At 47.5% G+C, this 17,346-nt stretch overlaps 1 protein-coding gene across 2 annotated transcripts in view; it reads right to left on the bottom strand.

Annotated features, from left to right (window-relative positions):
- NOC3L (NOC3 like DNA replication regulator) overlaps positions 1-17,346 on the bottom strand; it is a 468,680-nt gene that overhangs the window by 340,028 nt on the left and 111,306 nt on the right. For both annotated transcript variants that reach the window (XM_086922466.1, XM_086922467.1), the window contains exon 6: positions 830-960. In XM_086922466.1, coding sequence (XP_086778592.1) covers positions 830-960 — 131 coding nt within the window. The remainder of the gene's footprint in view (positions 1-829; positions 961-17,346) is intronic.

The following is a 17,346-nucleotide window of genomic DNA, read 5'->3' as shown; positions in this document are numbered from 1 at the left end:
ATGTGACATTGTTGGAGTGCATCTGGACTAGTCTCACTGTCAGCTGCGATGAAGATTAGGAATGAGTCTGGGCTGCAGATTGATGCCTTCCTGAGTTCGAGAGTGGCAGGAAGGGGCAGACTCCCACTGATTTTTTATGCTGCTTCTGGGCCGTATCTGAAAAGTTTGACCGCAACAATGATCTGCCACAAGAGCAACTTCAAAAGAGGGAATGTGATTTTCCTTTCAATTTCGACCAGTCATGGCATGGAGTCTTCTGCTGTTTGGTGATATACATACAGCTTCACCTTTCAGTCTCGTATGACCTTTGGACTTATCTCTGCATAGTTGCCACAAGCCCTGGAATTGTGCTGAGACACCAGGCACCATAGGCACACTTTGTGAGGGTCTGCCAAATACATCTGTTTATGACAGTCCCTACATAACTTGAACCCTGTTGTCTTAGGTGACATTTTCCCTTGCGCACTGGAAGCCATCGCACACAAAAGTCTGAAGTCCAAGGGGGGGGTAGTTCTGGATCCAAGTCTGAAGGCCCAGAACGAAAGCAACTGAAGTCAACATACACAGGTGGCTCCTGTAGCTGGAACTGCTAGTCACTTCTGGAGCGGAACAGCATTAGCGTGGAGGCGCACGATGCCATCTACCGGCACAAGGGAGTACTGCTCTAAAGGTTTGATGCCTGGGGCATAGTCACAAGGTGAGGAATCTGTTGTGAGAAGTACCCATGCAAACCTGACCATTCTTTGCTACTGAAAATATGACAATTAAAAATAGAAACTGATTAATGATAAACTAGTTCTGTTGAAATTAGTTATAAATGAATACCCACATTGTTTTCTGGGTCAGACAATATGGAGGAAGATAAAGTTGCAATCTTGATTTTCTTCTCCTGCAACTGGGTTTTTCTCTGTAAAATGATTTCTTCTCTGGTGAGCACAGGCAGAGGTTCCTCTTTATATTCTAAAAATACAAGACATTTCAAATTACCTTTTCATTTGCATTTTGAGTATTTTGTACTGGAGATACAATGGAAATTGAATGGATTTGAGGTGATAAGAAAGGAAAATAAATGGTTTCAAAAAGACTTTTGTAGCGGACAGTTTTCTTTGCAGTACAAAGGCCTTATGGGGCCAACAAGTATAATGTTGTGAAAAGTAAATAAATAACCTGTGAACATTAGTCTTAAAGTTATGCATTCAAACTAATTGGCTCCACAGATTGATATAATATCCCCAATGTAAAATGTGAATTAGAGTGAGGAGTCCATTTAAACAATTCATCTCTAGAACTGAATGAATAATTTTGTACTGCGTAACTGTTGCACTTGATACAGAAAAGTATGTGCACATACGTTTGGAGACTGAGCCTCTGTGAGTGATATTGTACTATATAAATAAAATGTCTAGCTGTAGACTCGGTTGCCAAATTAATACTAAAAATTGGAGAGCAAACATTAACATTTTAGAGAAAAACCTGAACAAAGCATAAAAAGAAGGCATGGGTGTTGAAGAGTTTAGGCCATCAAGCAAATATAACGCTATAGTGGCGAAGCAGCTCTGGCCTGGTATCAAACTGTGCGCAGACGTTTACAATTATAAACTGGGGTCAAAACCTCAAATTCTATCCTGCAAATATTAAACATTTCTTGAACAGACACAGGCTTTGAAAATCTAGTGCTCCATTTTGAGCCAAGTGTTCCGGAGATGCTGTGGTGACAAAGTTGTACTTCATTTTCTTGAAGCAAATACACACACTGGCATAATGTGCTTAGTGGTTTATTGATTATCCCATATACGGGGCATTAACAATCTGAATGCGGGTTAACTACTAACACTACTACAATTTGGCAAATCGTTTTGAGAATCTGGATGGAAATCTTTCTCAATTTGGCTTCAAAATAAAGAAAGAAATAGGTTACTTACCCGGTAAGTCACCCTGTAAGCATCTGTTCGTGGCAAGCAGGGCTGTAGATTCACATCCTGTGCCTACTCCTGCCATCTAGTGTTCGGTTTGGACACATGTAACTTGTTTTTCTTCAAGTCGCAAGGTATATTGACTTCTCCCATGATTGATAATGATATCGGCTCCATTATGGGATTGTTTACCGCACATTGGGTGAGGATGAAGATGGAGCATAGAAAAGGTAAATGACCATACAACAAGGAGAAAGAGAAAATAACATCTGCAACAGCCAGAGGCTTCCAGGGAGGAGGGCGGGCGTTTGTGAATATACATAACTACATGCCACAATCCGATGCTTACAGGGTATTAAACACATTTAGTGTGTGGCATGTGTAGGTGTAGATACACATGCACTTTATAGACTATAAAGCAGTACTCCTGTACCTGATGGATAGCTGGAGGATGTTGCAGAGGACTGACGAAGAGTTTACAGTACAGCTTGACCACCTTTGCTTGTTGTAGTGCGAAGTCATCTACACAGTAGTGTCTGGGGAACGTGTGTGAAGTGGACCAAGTAGCTGCTTTACATAGGTCAGCTATGGAAATTTTGCCAAAGGAAGGCAATAGAGGTTTCCTTGTTGCGAACTGAGTGCTGACTTGGTCGGGCGGGCAGTTGCCTTTTGGACTTAGAGTAGCAAGTTTGAATAAACTTGACAAGCCATCTGGCTATGTCTGCTTTAGAGCATGGCCATTGTGTGGTTTAGTAAAGGCGAAAAAGTGTTGCTGAGTTTTACGAAAGGTTTGTTCGTATCAAATAAGGACGCGCTTGACATCAAGCCCTTTCTGCCACAGAGTCTGAGTGTCGCAAGAAAGCAGTAGCTCAATGGTTTGATTAAGATGGAAGGAGGATACCACCTTAGGCAGAAACTTTGGGTTAGGACCCAAGAATGACTCCCTCATTGTGGACTTGAAAGAAGAGTTCTTCTAGGGTAAGAGGTGTGAGCCCCCTCACAAGCATTAAAGACGCAATTGCAACGAGAAATGCAACCTAGGAAGAGAGGAATTGTAGGAGCTCAAAAGGAGACCCCATGAGTCCAATTAGAACTATATTGGGGTTCCAAACAGGTGTTGGCGCAACTTGGGTGTGATAACTCTTTTGAGCCCTTCCATAGAGCAAAATATATTCACAAGTGGGGTCGCACACCACTCACACATCAGCGGGATCGCCCCTAAGGATCATGGTAATTGTAGTTACCTTTTCTCGACGCCGTATCTTCTATCAAAATCTCAAATATCTTCATCTTCGCCATCCCTGGACACGTGTTTCGGGGTATTTACCCCTCATCAGCAGGGATTAGGCCATCTTCTGGGGTTGCTGCATGGCTGCCAAATATCTCCAGGTATAGTACCATACAAAGGCGCGCAGGTGCGGGGTCCCGTGCTTGTCAGCACTACACTCCAAAGAGCAAAATATATTCACTAGTTGGGTCGCACACCGCTCACACATCAGCAGGATCGCCCCTAAGGATCATGGTAATTGTAGTTACCTTTTCTCGACGCCGTATCTTCTATCAAAATCTCAAATATCTTCATCTTCGCCATCCCTGGACACGTGTTTCGGGGTATTTACCCCTCGTCAGCAGGGATTAGGCCATCTTCTGGGGTTGCTGCATGGCTGCCAAATATCTCCAGGTATAGTACCATACAAAGGCGCGCAGGTGCGGGGTCCTGTGCTTGTCAGCACTACACTCCAAAGAGCAAAATATATTCACAAGTTGGGTCGCACACCGCTCACACATCAGCAGGATCGCCATTAAGGATCATGGTAATTGTAGTTACCTTTTCTCGACGCCGTATCTTCTATCAAAATCTCAAATATCTACATCTTCGCCATCCCTGGACACATGTTTCGGGGTATTTACCCCTCGTCAGCAGGGATTAGGCCATCTTCTGGGGTTGCTGCATGGCTGCCAAATATCTCCAGGTATAGTACCATACAAAGGCGCGCAGGTGCGGGGTCCCGTATTCGTAAGCACAACACTCCAAAGAGCAAAATATATTCACAAGTCCAGGGATGGCGAAGATAGCGGAAGATCGAAAGATGATGCATCGCGAACACGTAACTACATTAACCAGAGTTCTTAGGGGCGACACCGCCGGTGTGTGAGTAGTGTGCGACCCCACCCCCATTTGTAACATTAAAGCTCCCTTGAGCAGTTGGCGACGAGCCTGGGACCCCGCCACTACGCGCCTGAGTGGTACTAAACCTGGCAGATATTTAGCAGCCATTGGCAACCCCAGAACACGGCCTATCCCTGCTGACGAGGGATGATACCCCGAAACACGTGTCCAGGGATGGCGAAGACAGCGGAAGATCGAAAGATGATGTATCGCAAACACGTAACTACATTAACCAGAGTCCTTAGGGGCGACACCGCCGGTGTGTGAGTAGTGTGCGACCCCACCCCCATTTGTAACATTATGAGCCCTTCCATGAAGGCTTTAATAACAAGGACTCTGAATAGCGAAGAATGTTCCCTATTTTCTAGCTAATCTGCAACTACAGCTAAATGAAGATGAATAGAAGTCCAGGAGCGGGCTGATGTTTGAAGATGAAGAAGATAAAAGATTACGTTTTGGACCCTATGATGTGCATTCTAGAGGCAGTTTGAGGAGATCAAACTCTAGGGTCTCAGAAGCCAAATCGCAAGATTGAGCTGCCTGATGTTCGGATGCCTGACCGTACCATGGGTTTGCTTTCGAAGGTCTGTCCAGTTGTGCAGTTTCTCGTGAGGCACTACTGATAAGTCAAGAACAGTTGTAAACCAGGGTTGTCTGGCACAGGTGGGATTTACCAGGATGAGGGAAGGGGATGATTGCTAAAGCTTCCAAACCATGCACGGAAGGAGTGGAAGAGACGGAAAAGCAGAGGCAAATATCCCTGACCAGTTGATGCATAGTGCATTCATTGCCCTTGAATGGTAGGTGCGAGAACCTGGAGGCAAAGGGCTGGCATTTGGCGTTTGATGGTTTCGAAGAGGTCTACATCAGGGAACCCCAATGATGGAAGTACAGGGATTGGGGGTCGTGTTCCCACTTGTAAACCTGCTGCTGCATCCTGCTGAGCAGGTCTGCAAAGGGGTTGTCCTCCCCAGATAAGGTAATCTGCTAGTGGTTGTATGTTGTGATGAAATGCCAAATGCCTAATGCTCTGTTCTAGTGCTGACAGCTGCTGAGATGGAGTCTCCCTATTCATGAAAGTAATACATGGCTATTATGTCGCCTGTCCTGATAAGGACTACCTTGTGTTGGACCGGACAGAAGGCGGCATTGAGTGCCTGCTGGATGGCCAGCACCCCTAGGTAAATTGATGTTGAGACCCTGTTAGTGGGGTGCCCACATGTCCTGAATGGTTATTTCTTACAAGTAGCATCCGTCGTGATGGACACTTGCGAGACACAGTACTGAAAAGGCCGGCCTAGCAACAGATTGCTGATTTTCCACCACTGCAGAGAGCGATGGGTGCTGGCCCAAATAAACACTAGATCTTTCCATTGACCCTTTTCTTGTGACCAATGTGCTGCCAGGCACTCATGTGTAGCCTTGCATGTGGAACTATGGCTATACAGGAGGCCATCATGACAAGGAGGTGCATGACTGTTCTTACGGGTAAGTGGTGATCTGGCTGGAAAAGAGGCAGTAAAAGCTGGAATGCTTGTACTCGTGCCTGGGGGGGATAAGTTTACTCGTGACTGTGTTGAGAATCGCACAAAGAAGGGGCTGTCCCTGAAGTGGTTCAAGAAGGGATTTGGCATCATTGATGGTGAACCGTAGGTCGTGTTAGAGGTCTATGGTGGTTTGAGTGCGGGCGAGGCACTGTTTTCTGTTTGCATTCTTGATCAGTCATTTGTCCAAGTAAGAGCACATGTGTATGCTGCTCCGTCTGAGATGAGCGGCTACCACAACAAGGCATTTTGTAAACACCCTGGGGGCCCTGGTATCCCCGAAGGAGCTGGACCTTAAATTGAAAATGCTTCCCACAAACCGCAGGTAGCGGTGGTGAGCAGGGTGGATGGGGCTGTGTAAATAGGCATCCTGAAGATCGATGGCGGTCATGCAGTCACCTTGTTGCATCAGACGGATGATTTCTAGTAGCGATGAAATCTGGTAGCACGGCCACTGGAAGTGCTCTGTCAGAATATACTTGTTGAGTTGCCCGAGATAGAGTATAGGCCAGAGAGACCCATCTTTCTTGGAGATAAAGTAGTACAGGGAGTACACTCCTTTGCCAAGCTGGTGTCTCTAGAGCGCCTTTGAGAAGGAGCACATGTACTGCATCCTCCTGAAGGAGGCGCTGATGTTCTATATAGAGGATCTGTTTCCAGGGGGCGGTGGGGATCGTTTGATGGAGATGCAGTAGCCCTGCCTTATGATGAAGAGGACCCACTGGTTAGACGCGATTTCTTCCCGGGGCAGAGCTTGCCTGGCTCCAAGATGGCAGCTAGTTAGGAGTTCTCCCGAACCCTACACATCTATCCTGCACAATCCTGGTGCCTCTTGCACATTACACGCCTGGCTGGAGCAGAAAATGTGCACAATAAAGGAACAGCCTTGATTGAGCCTGGTAAAAGCAGATCACTCGGCTCAGTACCACCATGGCTGGGAGCGAGCCAGTGGCCTACTGGTTGAGACGCTTGGGAAGCCGCAGCACCAGGTGGAAGTGTAGCCGTAAGACACTCGGAGAGTGAGCGGCGCCTGCACCCGAGTGATCCAGCAGAGTGAGCACAGAGCAAACAGAGGCACGCCTCACACACGCTGCAACGCAAAGCGAGGGGCAAGCGGGGTGCCTCCTGAGTTTATCCGTATACGTGCGGATACCGACGGAATATATGAAGCCCGGGCGGAGTGAGCACGTCGGGCGAACTGTGGCAGGGGAGAGCAATAACTGGGCCCTGTAGTGCGATCACCAGCCTACAACATGGTGCTGTCACTCTTGTTGAGGCCCTGGGGGGGCGCACTTCTGGCCAATACCGGACGGAAAGATTAGGTAGACTGCAAACAAATGCACTGTTGATATTGAAGGGCGCTGGGTAATGGAATAGTGCAATTCGAAAGCCATCACCCGCATAGAGCAACAGTCACGGCGATACACCTGCAGACTAACGGGCAAAAGTACAAACGACCAGCACAGCAAGGGCTAATAATGAAACTGGAGGGGATAGCCTTGGCAGTGTGTGGAGCAGTGAATACTGGAGACTAGGCCTAACACATGTGCGCCATTAATCAGGGATGGCCCGGTCAGGCCAATCAGGACACAAGCAAAGGAGTACCTGTGCAGCCTGACCCCCAATTGGGCGCGCAGAACCAGTCGTGCTTAGCTATTGAATAATATACGGCTCTGTGAGCAAATTGCATTCGCAAGACAGGCCTTGTAGTGCTGCAGCAGCAGCCTCATAACAGAGAATCAGTGCGCTCTTTCATTTCAACAGGGAACCAAAGCTAATAAAGAGACAGCGCGGGCCCGCGTAAGCTGGCACAATGGGCAAGCCAGACAAGTTACAATTCAAATTGCAGTTTGAACTGCACAAGACTCCTAAAGTCACTCCGGGCCAAGACGGATGGCCTGAAAGCCAGGTCACGCAGGAACAATATCAGAATTCTCGGAATAGCGGAGTCGACCAACATCAGCAACATGGAGCAGGATGCGGAGCGCATACTGGTGGAACTTCTGAACAGGAGCACCTTCTCTACAATATTCACTGTGGAGCGGGCACATTACTCTCTGGTACCTCGACCAGCACCGGGGCAGCGCTGAGACCGATTATAGCTAGACTGTTAAATTAAAGAGATCAGGATGCCGCTGTGCGTAAATCTAGAGAAATGGGCACACTTCAGCTGGAAGGGTCAGAGATATCTTTGTTCCGCGACTTTACGCAGCAAGTTCAGGAGGTGTGCCGTTTGCTTCTTCCTGGCAAGAAGAAGCTGCGTAACCTAAACATATTACAGCATGCAATACCCGGCAAAACTGCAGATTAAATCGGAGGGTAGATTCCATAACTTCACGGACCAAAAGTCAGCACTGCAATATGTAAAGCAAGCAGCTGGAGCGATCTGGAGGCAAAAGAAAGCTCCTCAAGGGCGATTCAGAGCAAGGACAGCAACACAAAGGACTTGGAGGAGCAGTGAGACTGTGCAGCAAGATTAAAAGAGAGGCACTGGTAAAGGGACCAGGCTGATGTTGCCACCCAGTTGCACTAGCAGACTAGAGGGCGTGAAAGAATCACCAATGCCCACTGATAACTCGATAAGACGGTTCTGATGATTGCGGAAGGATAGAAAACTTAAAGCTACTCCTGTCTAGGGTCATATAGACATATAAGCGCACCTGGAGAAGACCATATAAAAACTCTGACAAAGCCTAGTTTATACTACAGACTACACAATATAAGAGCCATTTGAGCTGCAAAGTGGCAGCGGCATAGATCGCATGATAATGTGGGTGAGGGGAATGGTTGGCATGAGTAGAAGTTGGGAACATCTTCCCCCAAGTGTACTTCACTACAAATAGTGTTATACTTATCGTTTTGTTACTCAGGCGAATTATAGGGAGGGGGGCTTGAAAGCTATGCTAGTTGAGCACATGCATACCGTGGGTGGGACCAATGGGATCGCAATGGTTATGTTTGAGAAAAGGAAAGAAATGAGAAGACTAGAGGCAGTTTATCATTACAGTAGAGCTCTATATGAGGAAATATTACAGACAGACACGAGCAAGACAGGTGATAAAGTGGGTCAGCAATTAAGCTTAGTTACTTGGAACATAATGGGGCTTAATGACAACAGGAAGGTCAGGAAGGTGGTGGCATACCTCAAGAGACAAAGTAGATATCACAGTCCTGCAGGAAACCTACTTACAGCCATATAGAGAAGAACGTACACACCGCAAGTGGCAGGTCCAATGCTATGCCGCCAGTTATACGTCTCATGCCAGAGGGGTGCTGATTTGAGTGGAATGGCAGTCTGGGGTGACTTAAACAGGATTGAACAAGGATCCAGGGGGTAGATACGCAATTACAAAATGTAGAAGAGAGGATCTGACGTTCTTACTCATTGGAATATACAGGCCAAATTAAGACGATATACAATTTCTTTGCACCGGAACTTTGCCGCATTTCTCTCGCTGCGACATTGCTGGTCGTGGAAGCGCAACGCATCGTAAGGTACATCGACGCAAAGCGTCGCATCACAAGAACTGAACTAAACTAAGCTAATTCTACCATCTTAACGTAACAGTATTGTGTATTTTTGTCGTTTATGGTCTTGTGGTAAATCTATATAAAGTATACATATTTTTGATATAAAACCTTGTGTGGGGTCAATCTGTAGTGTTGTCACTGGGTAACTGTATGTTGTCACAAATGCTTTACACACTGCCTCTGAGATAAGCCTATCTGCTCGTGCCAAGCTACCAAGGGGGTGAGCAGGGGTTATTTTAGGAGTGTAATCCCCTTATCCTGACTAGAGGCAAGGGTCCCTATGTGTCACAAGTATCTACCTGTGCTAACTAGAGACCCCCAAATCTAACAATTCTCTACTGTTAGCAGTTGGTCCAGAACACCCAGCGAAGTGCAATGGTACAATCAATTAATATAATTTAACCTAAAGATTATATGTGCATGAATAATGGGTTTGTGACAGTCCAGGTGACTCATGAATCATTTTAAAGGTGGAAAAACAAGTTGAAGAGATCGATCTGGTTTACTACTACACTGATAATTTATTATCTAATATGACCCCTGCAATTTTTTCACAGAAGAGACTAGGGTGGGTGCTGTTCACAGGGCTGTTGGCCATCAATCTCTAGACCAGAGGTGGGTTTGTTGGCTCAGAAGGAGCATCTGTCACATTGGAGTTGAGTTTCAGGCAGTTAGAGTGCCTCCAGGTAGAGACGCCACACAAAAAGGCGTGCAAATTGAATTTAGTTGCAGGGGGCAATAAAAACAACAATTTGGATTTTGTCAGCATAGGATTTATTATCAAAGACATAGGACTTTGCCACATTTACCAGAGGTCACATGTAAGCGTTAAATAGAGAAGGGCTCAATACAGATACCTGTGGAACTCCTGTTTCAGAGGGTTAGTAGAAGAGTTGAATGGGAAAGAATACATAGATTACCCTGAGCACCATATGACTTCTCGTGGCAGGACTGTAGGAATGAGGGGGAGCCGGGTGTTGACTTTTTAAGTTTCTACTTCTAATACTTACCCGATGACTTCGAACAAGAAGAACACTCACGGGATCGGCCTCGGGAACGCATACACACCCTTGATTTCAAGCGGGATCCGGACTTTATGCCTTTCGGCAATGTTCTGTGAAGTAGATCTTGGCTGCACACTTGTCGTACAACAGAGAGCTGTATGAAGAGTACAAACACGGGTGACTGACCTCGTAAGGGTCAGTCACTGATATTTTTTTGTGTAAATCCTTAAAAGGTTTTAACAATGTCATTTTAGGGGGGGAAGGAGAGACATATCCCTTGCACATTGGAAAAAAGTTTTGGAAAACAATATTGCAAATTAAAGTCTGTCTGGCTTGACAGAATTTGAAGGAGTGAGGTCTGGATCCACGTCACAAGGCACAAAAGGAGAACTGGTGTCAGCATGCGGAGTTGGTGAGTATGTAGGGGCCCCGACATGGCATCTCGGGCAGGACGGACCCAATGGGGAGCTGCAGGACACAACCTACCGGTGAGGGAATTGCTGAGGAATTGGGGATATTCACAAGGCAATGAATCTGCATCAGAAGAAGCTATCAGAAAATTCTGGTTGGACTGATTTAGATCATCTAACAAATTCAAATTCAAAAGCTTTATTCGACAGCTTGTCATAAAAGCATAAAACACCCTATCTTTACATTAATAAATACTAAGCTTAAAAAATGCAATCAAATATTAAAACTCACATTAAACTAGTTGTGCTGTCGCTTCATTTTTAAGAAGAAAAACATTGATACTAAAAAACTTTACATCCATAGATCATAATTAATTGGTATGGAGCACATAAAATCACATCTAACAGTTTATTAAATGCCACTAAGGCTATTCCCAATTGACTTCACCTTGGATTAACATGCTTGGGATGGCTCTGCTTTAACACATCCATTGGAGTTAGTAGATTTTCTAGCTTTACTAAGTGCTTTACTTTTAGGTTACTCTGCCCATAACTGATTTTGCCATTTTTATGGTTTTATGGTAGAGCAGAAGGTGTTTTTTCTTATATTTTACCATATCTTATCCAGTTATTTTTAAATAGTTGTTAATTCCAATAGATTCCAGCCAGATGTGTGGCATACTACTTATGTATACTTTAGATATTGGTATATGGTTCAGAAGAACTCCTGCAGATATGTCGCTGTGAATACATTCAGGCTGATGGACAACTGGTAATAAGCACCCAGTAGAGACTGCTTGTTAATTATGTTTTACCCTAAATATAACTTTGGCTTTCTATTGGCAGATGTACTGTATCCAATATGCTTCCAGTGGGCTTGGAGTCTGCTCCTTGCACTTCATTCAATGACTTTCTTGTTTGTATCAGCTTGCTGCTTCTCGCTGGATAGTTTGCTTCCCTATTCTTGTTTTTATCACTCACGGAAGAGCACTGCTGTGTCATGGTTTGATAGACTGAGATAATTTATCCTTCTGCTGAATAAAGGGCCGTGCAGTGCATAAGGGACTATTTTCTCTCTCTCATGTTGCTGATCTTTCCTTCATCCTACTGCTTGTCTGATTTTTCCCACCTCCTGTTTTTCTTTTTTTACTATCCTGTAGTTGCGCTCACTCCGTTTGCCCGCCAACCCAACCCCCTCCCCAACACACACACCAGCAAGCCGTTCGTCACTAATAGAATATCGGGTGGCTGTCCTTTAATAGCTTTTTAAAACATACCCAGATGGAAGCCCATGTTTGGTGTGCACAGAGTCCCTGCTGAATTGTTTTTTCTTATGCTTTGTGAAAACCCATCACAGGAAGGCCAGTGGGTGGGCAAGTGAGAAGAACGGGCACTGGTCAAGGACGCCAAAGTTACTTGTTAATTTAGAAAACAATACTAGTATATATACTGAACAAAATTCCCCTTTGCACTTACCAAATGATAGGATCACTTTCAAGCTCCTCACCCACGCATACAAGAGCCTCAACAATGCCGACCCAACATACCTCAAACTACTCTCCTTCCACGTTCCACGAAAAACTTCCGGTCAAAGAACCTCGCCCTGGCAGAAGTCCCTCGCTTCCACAGAACCAGTACCGGCGGGAGGGCTTTCTCCTTCATCGCGGCGAAGACATGGAACTAGCTCCCTGTGAGCATCAGACACTCCCCTAACCTGGAAACCTTCAGGAAAGACCTCAAGACCTGGTGTCATGTTGCGGCCTTTCGCCGTTCTGAGCGCCGCAAAACACATGCAGGCATCGGAAAGTCCCCACTTCCGGGCGGAAGTGCAGTCCCGGTCTAGTTCTCCATGCCCGAAGCACTTCCGGGGGAAAAAGCTTAAACGCGTAGATTCCCGTCGGTTCGGTGCTTCTGATTCCTTCGGATCCCGTCCAGAGCCCAGCAGTTGTTGAAGACTGTTCCCTGCTTTGCTTAGCCTCGACGAACTTGCCTGGAGTACGAGTCACGGTAAAGCAGATAGTGCGTCAGTGCTGTTCGTGACATTTTCCTTTTGCCGCTTTTGCATTTCTCTGGCGTTTTAAAAGCTTCAACCCCCGAGTCCTCCTTTCTCGTGCAGCCACGCAGTAGCGCTGCTGTGATAATATTGTTGTTGAGTACAGGAGCGCAAATTGAGTACTTGTATTGGGCCGCGCTATAGCGCTTACCCTGGAGCCTTTCTACTTTGAACATGCCGCGCAGGAGCGCTATTATTCTTGGTTATTATTCTCACCGCACAGGAGCGCTTTATCCTTTGTTGTTTCTTACTACGCAGGAGCGTATATAAACTTGGTGTTTTTTCTTGCTTGCCTCATCACAGCGCAGGAGCGCTTTACTTTGGTTCTGTACAGAAGCGTATGAGCGCTTGACTTGATGACCTTTCTTTCCTTTGTCCTGCACGCATATGACGCCTTGGTAAGTCCAGAGAAGAGGGGCTCCTTCTGGCATGTGTTTCGTGGTTTGCTCCAAAGCAGGAGTAGTGAGTTATCCTAATTGGGTCTTTCTTGTTTCCTCAGTTGTGTCAAGACCCCACCCTACTCCACTGCCACCAAGACCTCTTCATTCCTTTTTTGGCTCCCATCCCTGGTTCCATCTCGTCCTTGCTGGGTGCCACTTCACGCACGGGTTAGGTGGGTACAGGGGCGGTGGCCCTTGTCGTCTCTGCGGAATTGCTTCACAAGCACAGGTGAGTCTTGTGGAGCATCCGACAGACTCAGAAGCCCACGTTATACATTCTGCCCAGACGACATGGGCGACGGAGGTAACCCTGCAGGACATCGCAGCCTTGCTGGCTGTCATGCAAGCAGAGAACCTCAGTTTACGCCAAGACATAACTACTCTACAAGGCCAATTGGCGACCGGTATCACCAGCCCTTGGGGAACCACTCCTATCCCCAGAGTCAGACAAGAGGGGTTGTTAAGACAGCCCACGTTCACTTTTGGGGGGTCCTCCACTGCCACCAATCAGGACACGGCTATACAAGTCGTCACACCCCACCCGGTGCAGGTGGCTCCACCCGAACGCTTCTACGGCGACAGCACCAAATATGGCGTCTTCATCCATCAGTGCCATCTGCACTTCATGGCCAGATCGTCAGCCTTTCCTGATGATGCGTCAAAAGTTGCATACATATTATCGTACATGGGAGGGGACGCCGCTCAGTGGTCCATCTCGCTGGTAGAAAACGATGATCCTATGCTTAACCACTTACCAACGTTCAAAGACGCCATGCGACGAATGTTCGCCCGTCACACCTTTGTGCAAGCCGCAGACGAGTTGCTCAATTTAAAGCAAGGTAGTAACGACCTTCTACACTACATCACCATGTTCAGCAGACTCGTCATCGAGGCCCGTTGGCCGGAGTTCAAGAAGGTATCAGTGTTCAACAGGGGATTGCGCGACGACCTTAAGGACCTCATATCACAACTCCCCAATCCTCCTGATGAAATAGGCCCCTTCATAGACCTAGTTGTCAAGATGAATTTCCGGTTACAGAAAAGAAGTACCGAAAAAGGGAAAAACAGTGACAACCGCGTCCTATCTTTCGGGGACAAGAGCACGGAAAGAGGCAACGAGGAAGCGGCTCCTCCAAGTGACTCCCCGGAACCAATGCAGATAGGAGGCATCAGAGGGCCCTTAACTAGCCAAGAAAGAGAAAAGAGGAGGAAGCAAAACCAGTGTCTGTATTGCGGCAAAAGCGGACACTTTGTCAGGGAGTGCCCGGTGAAACCGAACCACTCCCGGAGCAGAAGCCCCTTTGCGTTACCCGTTGACAAAGGAAACAAGACGGGAAACGAGACAACCCAGTAGACAAAGGGGTCCGTCCTCTGGGTTTTTCTTCCTGCAACTCAGCGATCCCTGCAGTGCTCGACGGTAATCACCACATAGGAGTGGAAGTGACCTTGCAGAACCAGGCAGGCGACGCTTGGCTGGTGACCGCTATGCTGGACTCCGAAGCCACTGGCAACTTCATAGACACTACCTAATCTCAAACCCTGAGCAGGAGCACTGTGCCAAAAGCACAACCAGAAACGGTCATGGCAGTGGAAGGAACGGATCTGACTTCTGGCCTTATCAGGCATCAAACCGAGAACATGACCATGAGCTTCACGAATAACCATGCAGAATCCATTAGCTTTGACGTCATTGAGGTGCCTCAGTTCAGGGTCATATTGGGCCTTCCATGGCTAGTAAAGCACAATCCCCGAGTCGACTGAGTGTCTAGGATTATAAACCTGGATTCCGAACACTGCTGCAGGGCCTATTACACAAAGGACGATCTACAGGGTATTCATACCATACAAGCACGCTCGTTACCCATACAAGGCATGGGGATGGTTTCTCAAACAGAAGTACCTGAGGTCTATCAGGACCTGGCGGATGTGTTCGATAAGAAAGGAGCCAACACCCTGCCACCACATCGTTCCTTTGATTGAAGGATCAATCTCATACCCGGCCCCACATTACCATGCAGTTGAATATATTCCCTTACTGAAAAGGAGAACGTTCACCTATGCTCCTACCTGGATGAGTACTTGGACAATGAGTTTATCCGCCACTCTAGGTCTCCGGTGTCCTCTCCCCTTTTCTTCGTGTCGAAGAAGGAAGGTGACCTGAGGACTTGTATCGACTTCAGAGTGATGAACACCATCACGGTGAAAAACCGGTACCCTCTCCCGCTGATCTCCAACCTCTTGGACCAGGTCAAAAACGCCTCCATCTACACCAAACGGACCTACAGGGAGCCTACCATCTAGTCAGAGTCCGGAAGGGTGACGAATGGAAGACCACCTTCCGGACCAAATTCGGCCTGTTCGAGTACCAGGTCATGCCTTTCGCACTCTGAAACGCCCCCGTAGCGTTCCAGTTCCTCATCGTTGAGGTGTTGAGGGAATTCATTGATGTCTTCTGTATCGTCTACATAGACGATATCCTGATATATTCACAGGACATTACCGAACATGTACAGCACATGCGTTCTGTTCTCCAACAGTTGGGAAAGCATCGGTTGTACGTTAAGTTGGAGAAGAGTGTTTTTCACGTCACCGCTGTGGAGTTCCTGGGTCATATCATCACTCCAGCAAGCATACAAATGGACAACAAGAAGGTAGAGGCCATCCTGTCATGGCCCACTCCAGAGTCAGTGAAGGGGGTACAGAGGTTCCTGGGGTTTGCCAATTACTACTGTCGGTTTAACACTGGCTTCTCCGGAATGGTGGCTCCTATCACGTGCTTACTGCACAAAGGAGTACGCTTTTGTTAGGACCAGAAAGCAGACAATGCGTTCCAGGAACTGAAGAGGCAGTTCACCACAGCCCCGGTTCTTGTAAACCCAGACGCCGAACAGCCCTTCATAGTAGAAGCTGACGCCTCAAAAGACGCCCTAGGGGGAGTATTGTAGCAAAGGAATGCCAACACAGGACAACTACACCCGGTGGCTTTCTACTCCAAAAAACTTCAACTCGCGGAACGCAACTACACGGTGTCAGACCGTGAACTCCTGGCGATCAAGACGGCGTTCGAGGAATGGCGCCACTACCTTAAGGATGCTAATCACGTTGTCACTATCTACACGGATCATAGGAACCTCCAGTTCCTACTTCAGCACGTGCCCTTACAGCCAGACAGCTTCGTTGAACCCTGTTCTTTAATGAATACAACTTCACGATCCGACCTGGAAAAGACAATGCCAAGGCGGACGCCCTTTCCAGACTAGAGGAAACAGATGAAGCTACCGATGGAACCGATCCTGTTCCCATCATCTCGGAGCATCACTTCCAGGGCGTCGTAGCATCCTCGGAGTTTATGACACAGCTGCAAAAAGACAAGGACCAGATAGATCCAGCGGTTCTAGCCGAGGATCATAAAGGAGTGTTGCGTGTGAACGGTTTCCTGGTCAAAGGAAATAAGCTATATCTACCTGGGGAAACGTATCAGCAACAAGCGATTCGCATGTGTCACGATCTTGTTCTCTCGGGTCATCCGGGTTACCACAAGACTCTTGACCTCATACAGAGACAGTTCTAAAACCCTGGTAGGCCTTCTACGCCCCATTCCGGTACCGCCTTATCCGTGGCACACCATTTCCATGGACTTCGTGGTCGAGCTCCCGTTGACCAAGACCGGCCACACTACTGTGCTCACCGTGGTAGACCACCTCTCCAAAATGGCTCATTTCGTGCCGTTGCCCAAGGTACCCACGGCAGCGGACCTGGCCTTGGTTTTCGTGAACAACGTGGTTCGCCTCCACGGCATCCCCGCGGTGGTGATAACAGACCGAAGGTCGCAATTAGTGATCCGGAAGTGTGCAGGATACTGGAATTGGACGTACGCCTCTCCTCCGCTTACCACCCCCAGACGGACGGGCAAGCGGAAAGGACGAACCACACCATGGAGCAATACCTCCGCTGCCTGTTGCTCATGGTCGAGAGGGAGTGGTCTGACGTGCTGTAGATGGCGGAATACGCTTATAACAGCAGGCATTCGGCCATCGGTATGTTTCCTTTCTTTTGCCTCCAGGAACGACACCCCTGCACCACAGCTTGGGAGGAACCCATGGACAGCCCTTTGTCAACGGTGCGGGCTTACCATGATACCCTATGCAGCCTCTGGCAACAAGCCCGGTTCGAGCTGGCCAAAGCAAAGGACTCCTACAAGGAACACGCAGACGCTCGCAGGCAGAAAGAACACGTGTATCACAAAGGCGTCCGAGTGTGGCTCTTCATTCGGCACCTCAA

This window comes from Lissotriton vulgaris, chromosome 5, assembly GCF_964263255.1.
Source record: "Lissotriton vulgaris chromosome 5, aLisVul1.2, whole genome shotgun sequence".
In the NCBI taxonomy this organism is placed as follows: domain Eukaryota; kingdom Metazoa; phylum Chordata; class Amphibia; order Caudata; family Salamandridae; genus Lissotriton; species Lissotriton vulgaris.
Note: the sequence above shows the minus strand (reverse complement) of the source record. Positions and strands in the feature narration are given on the sequence as shown.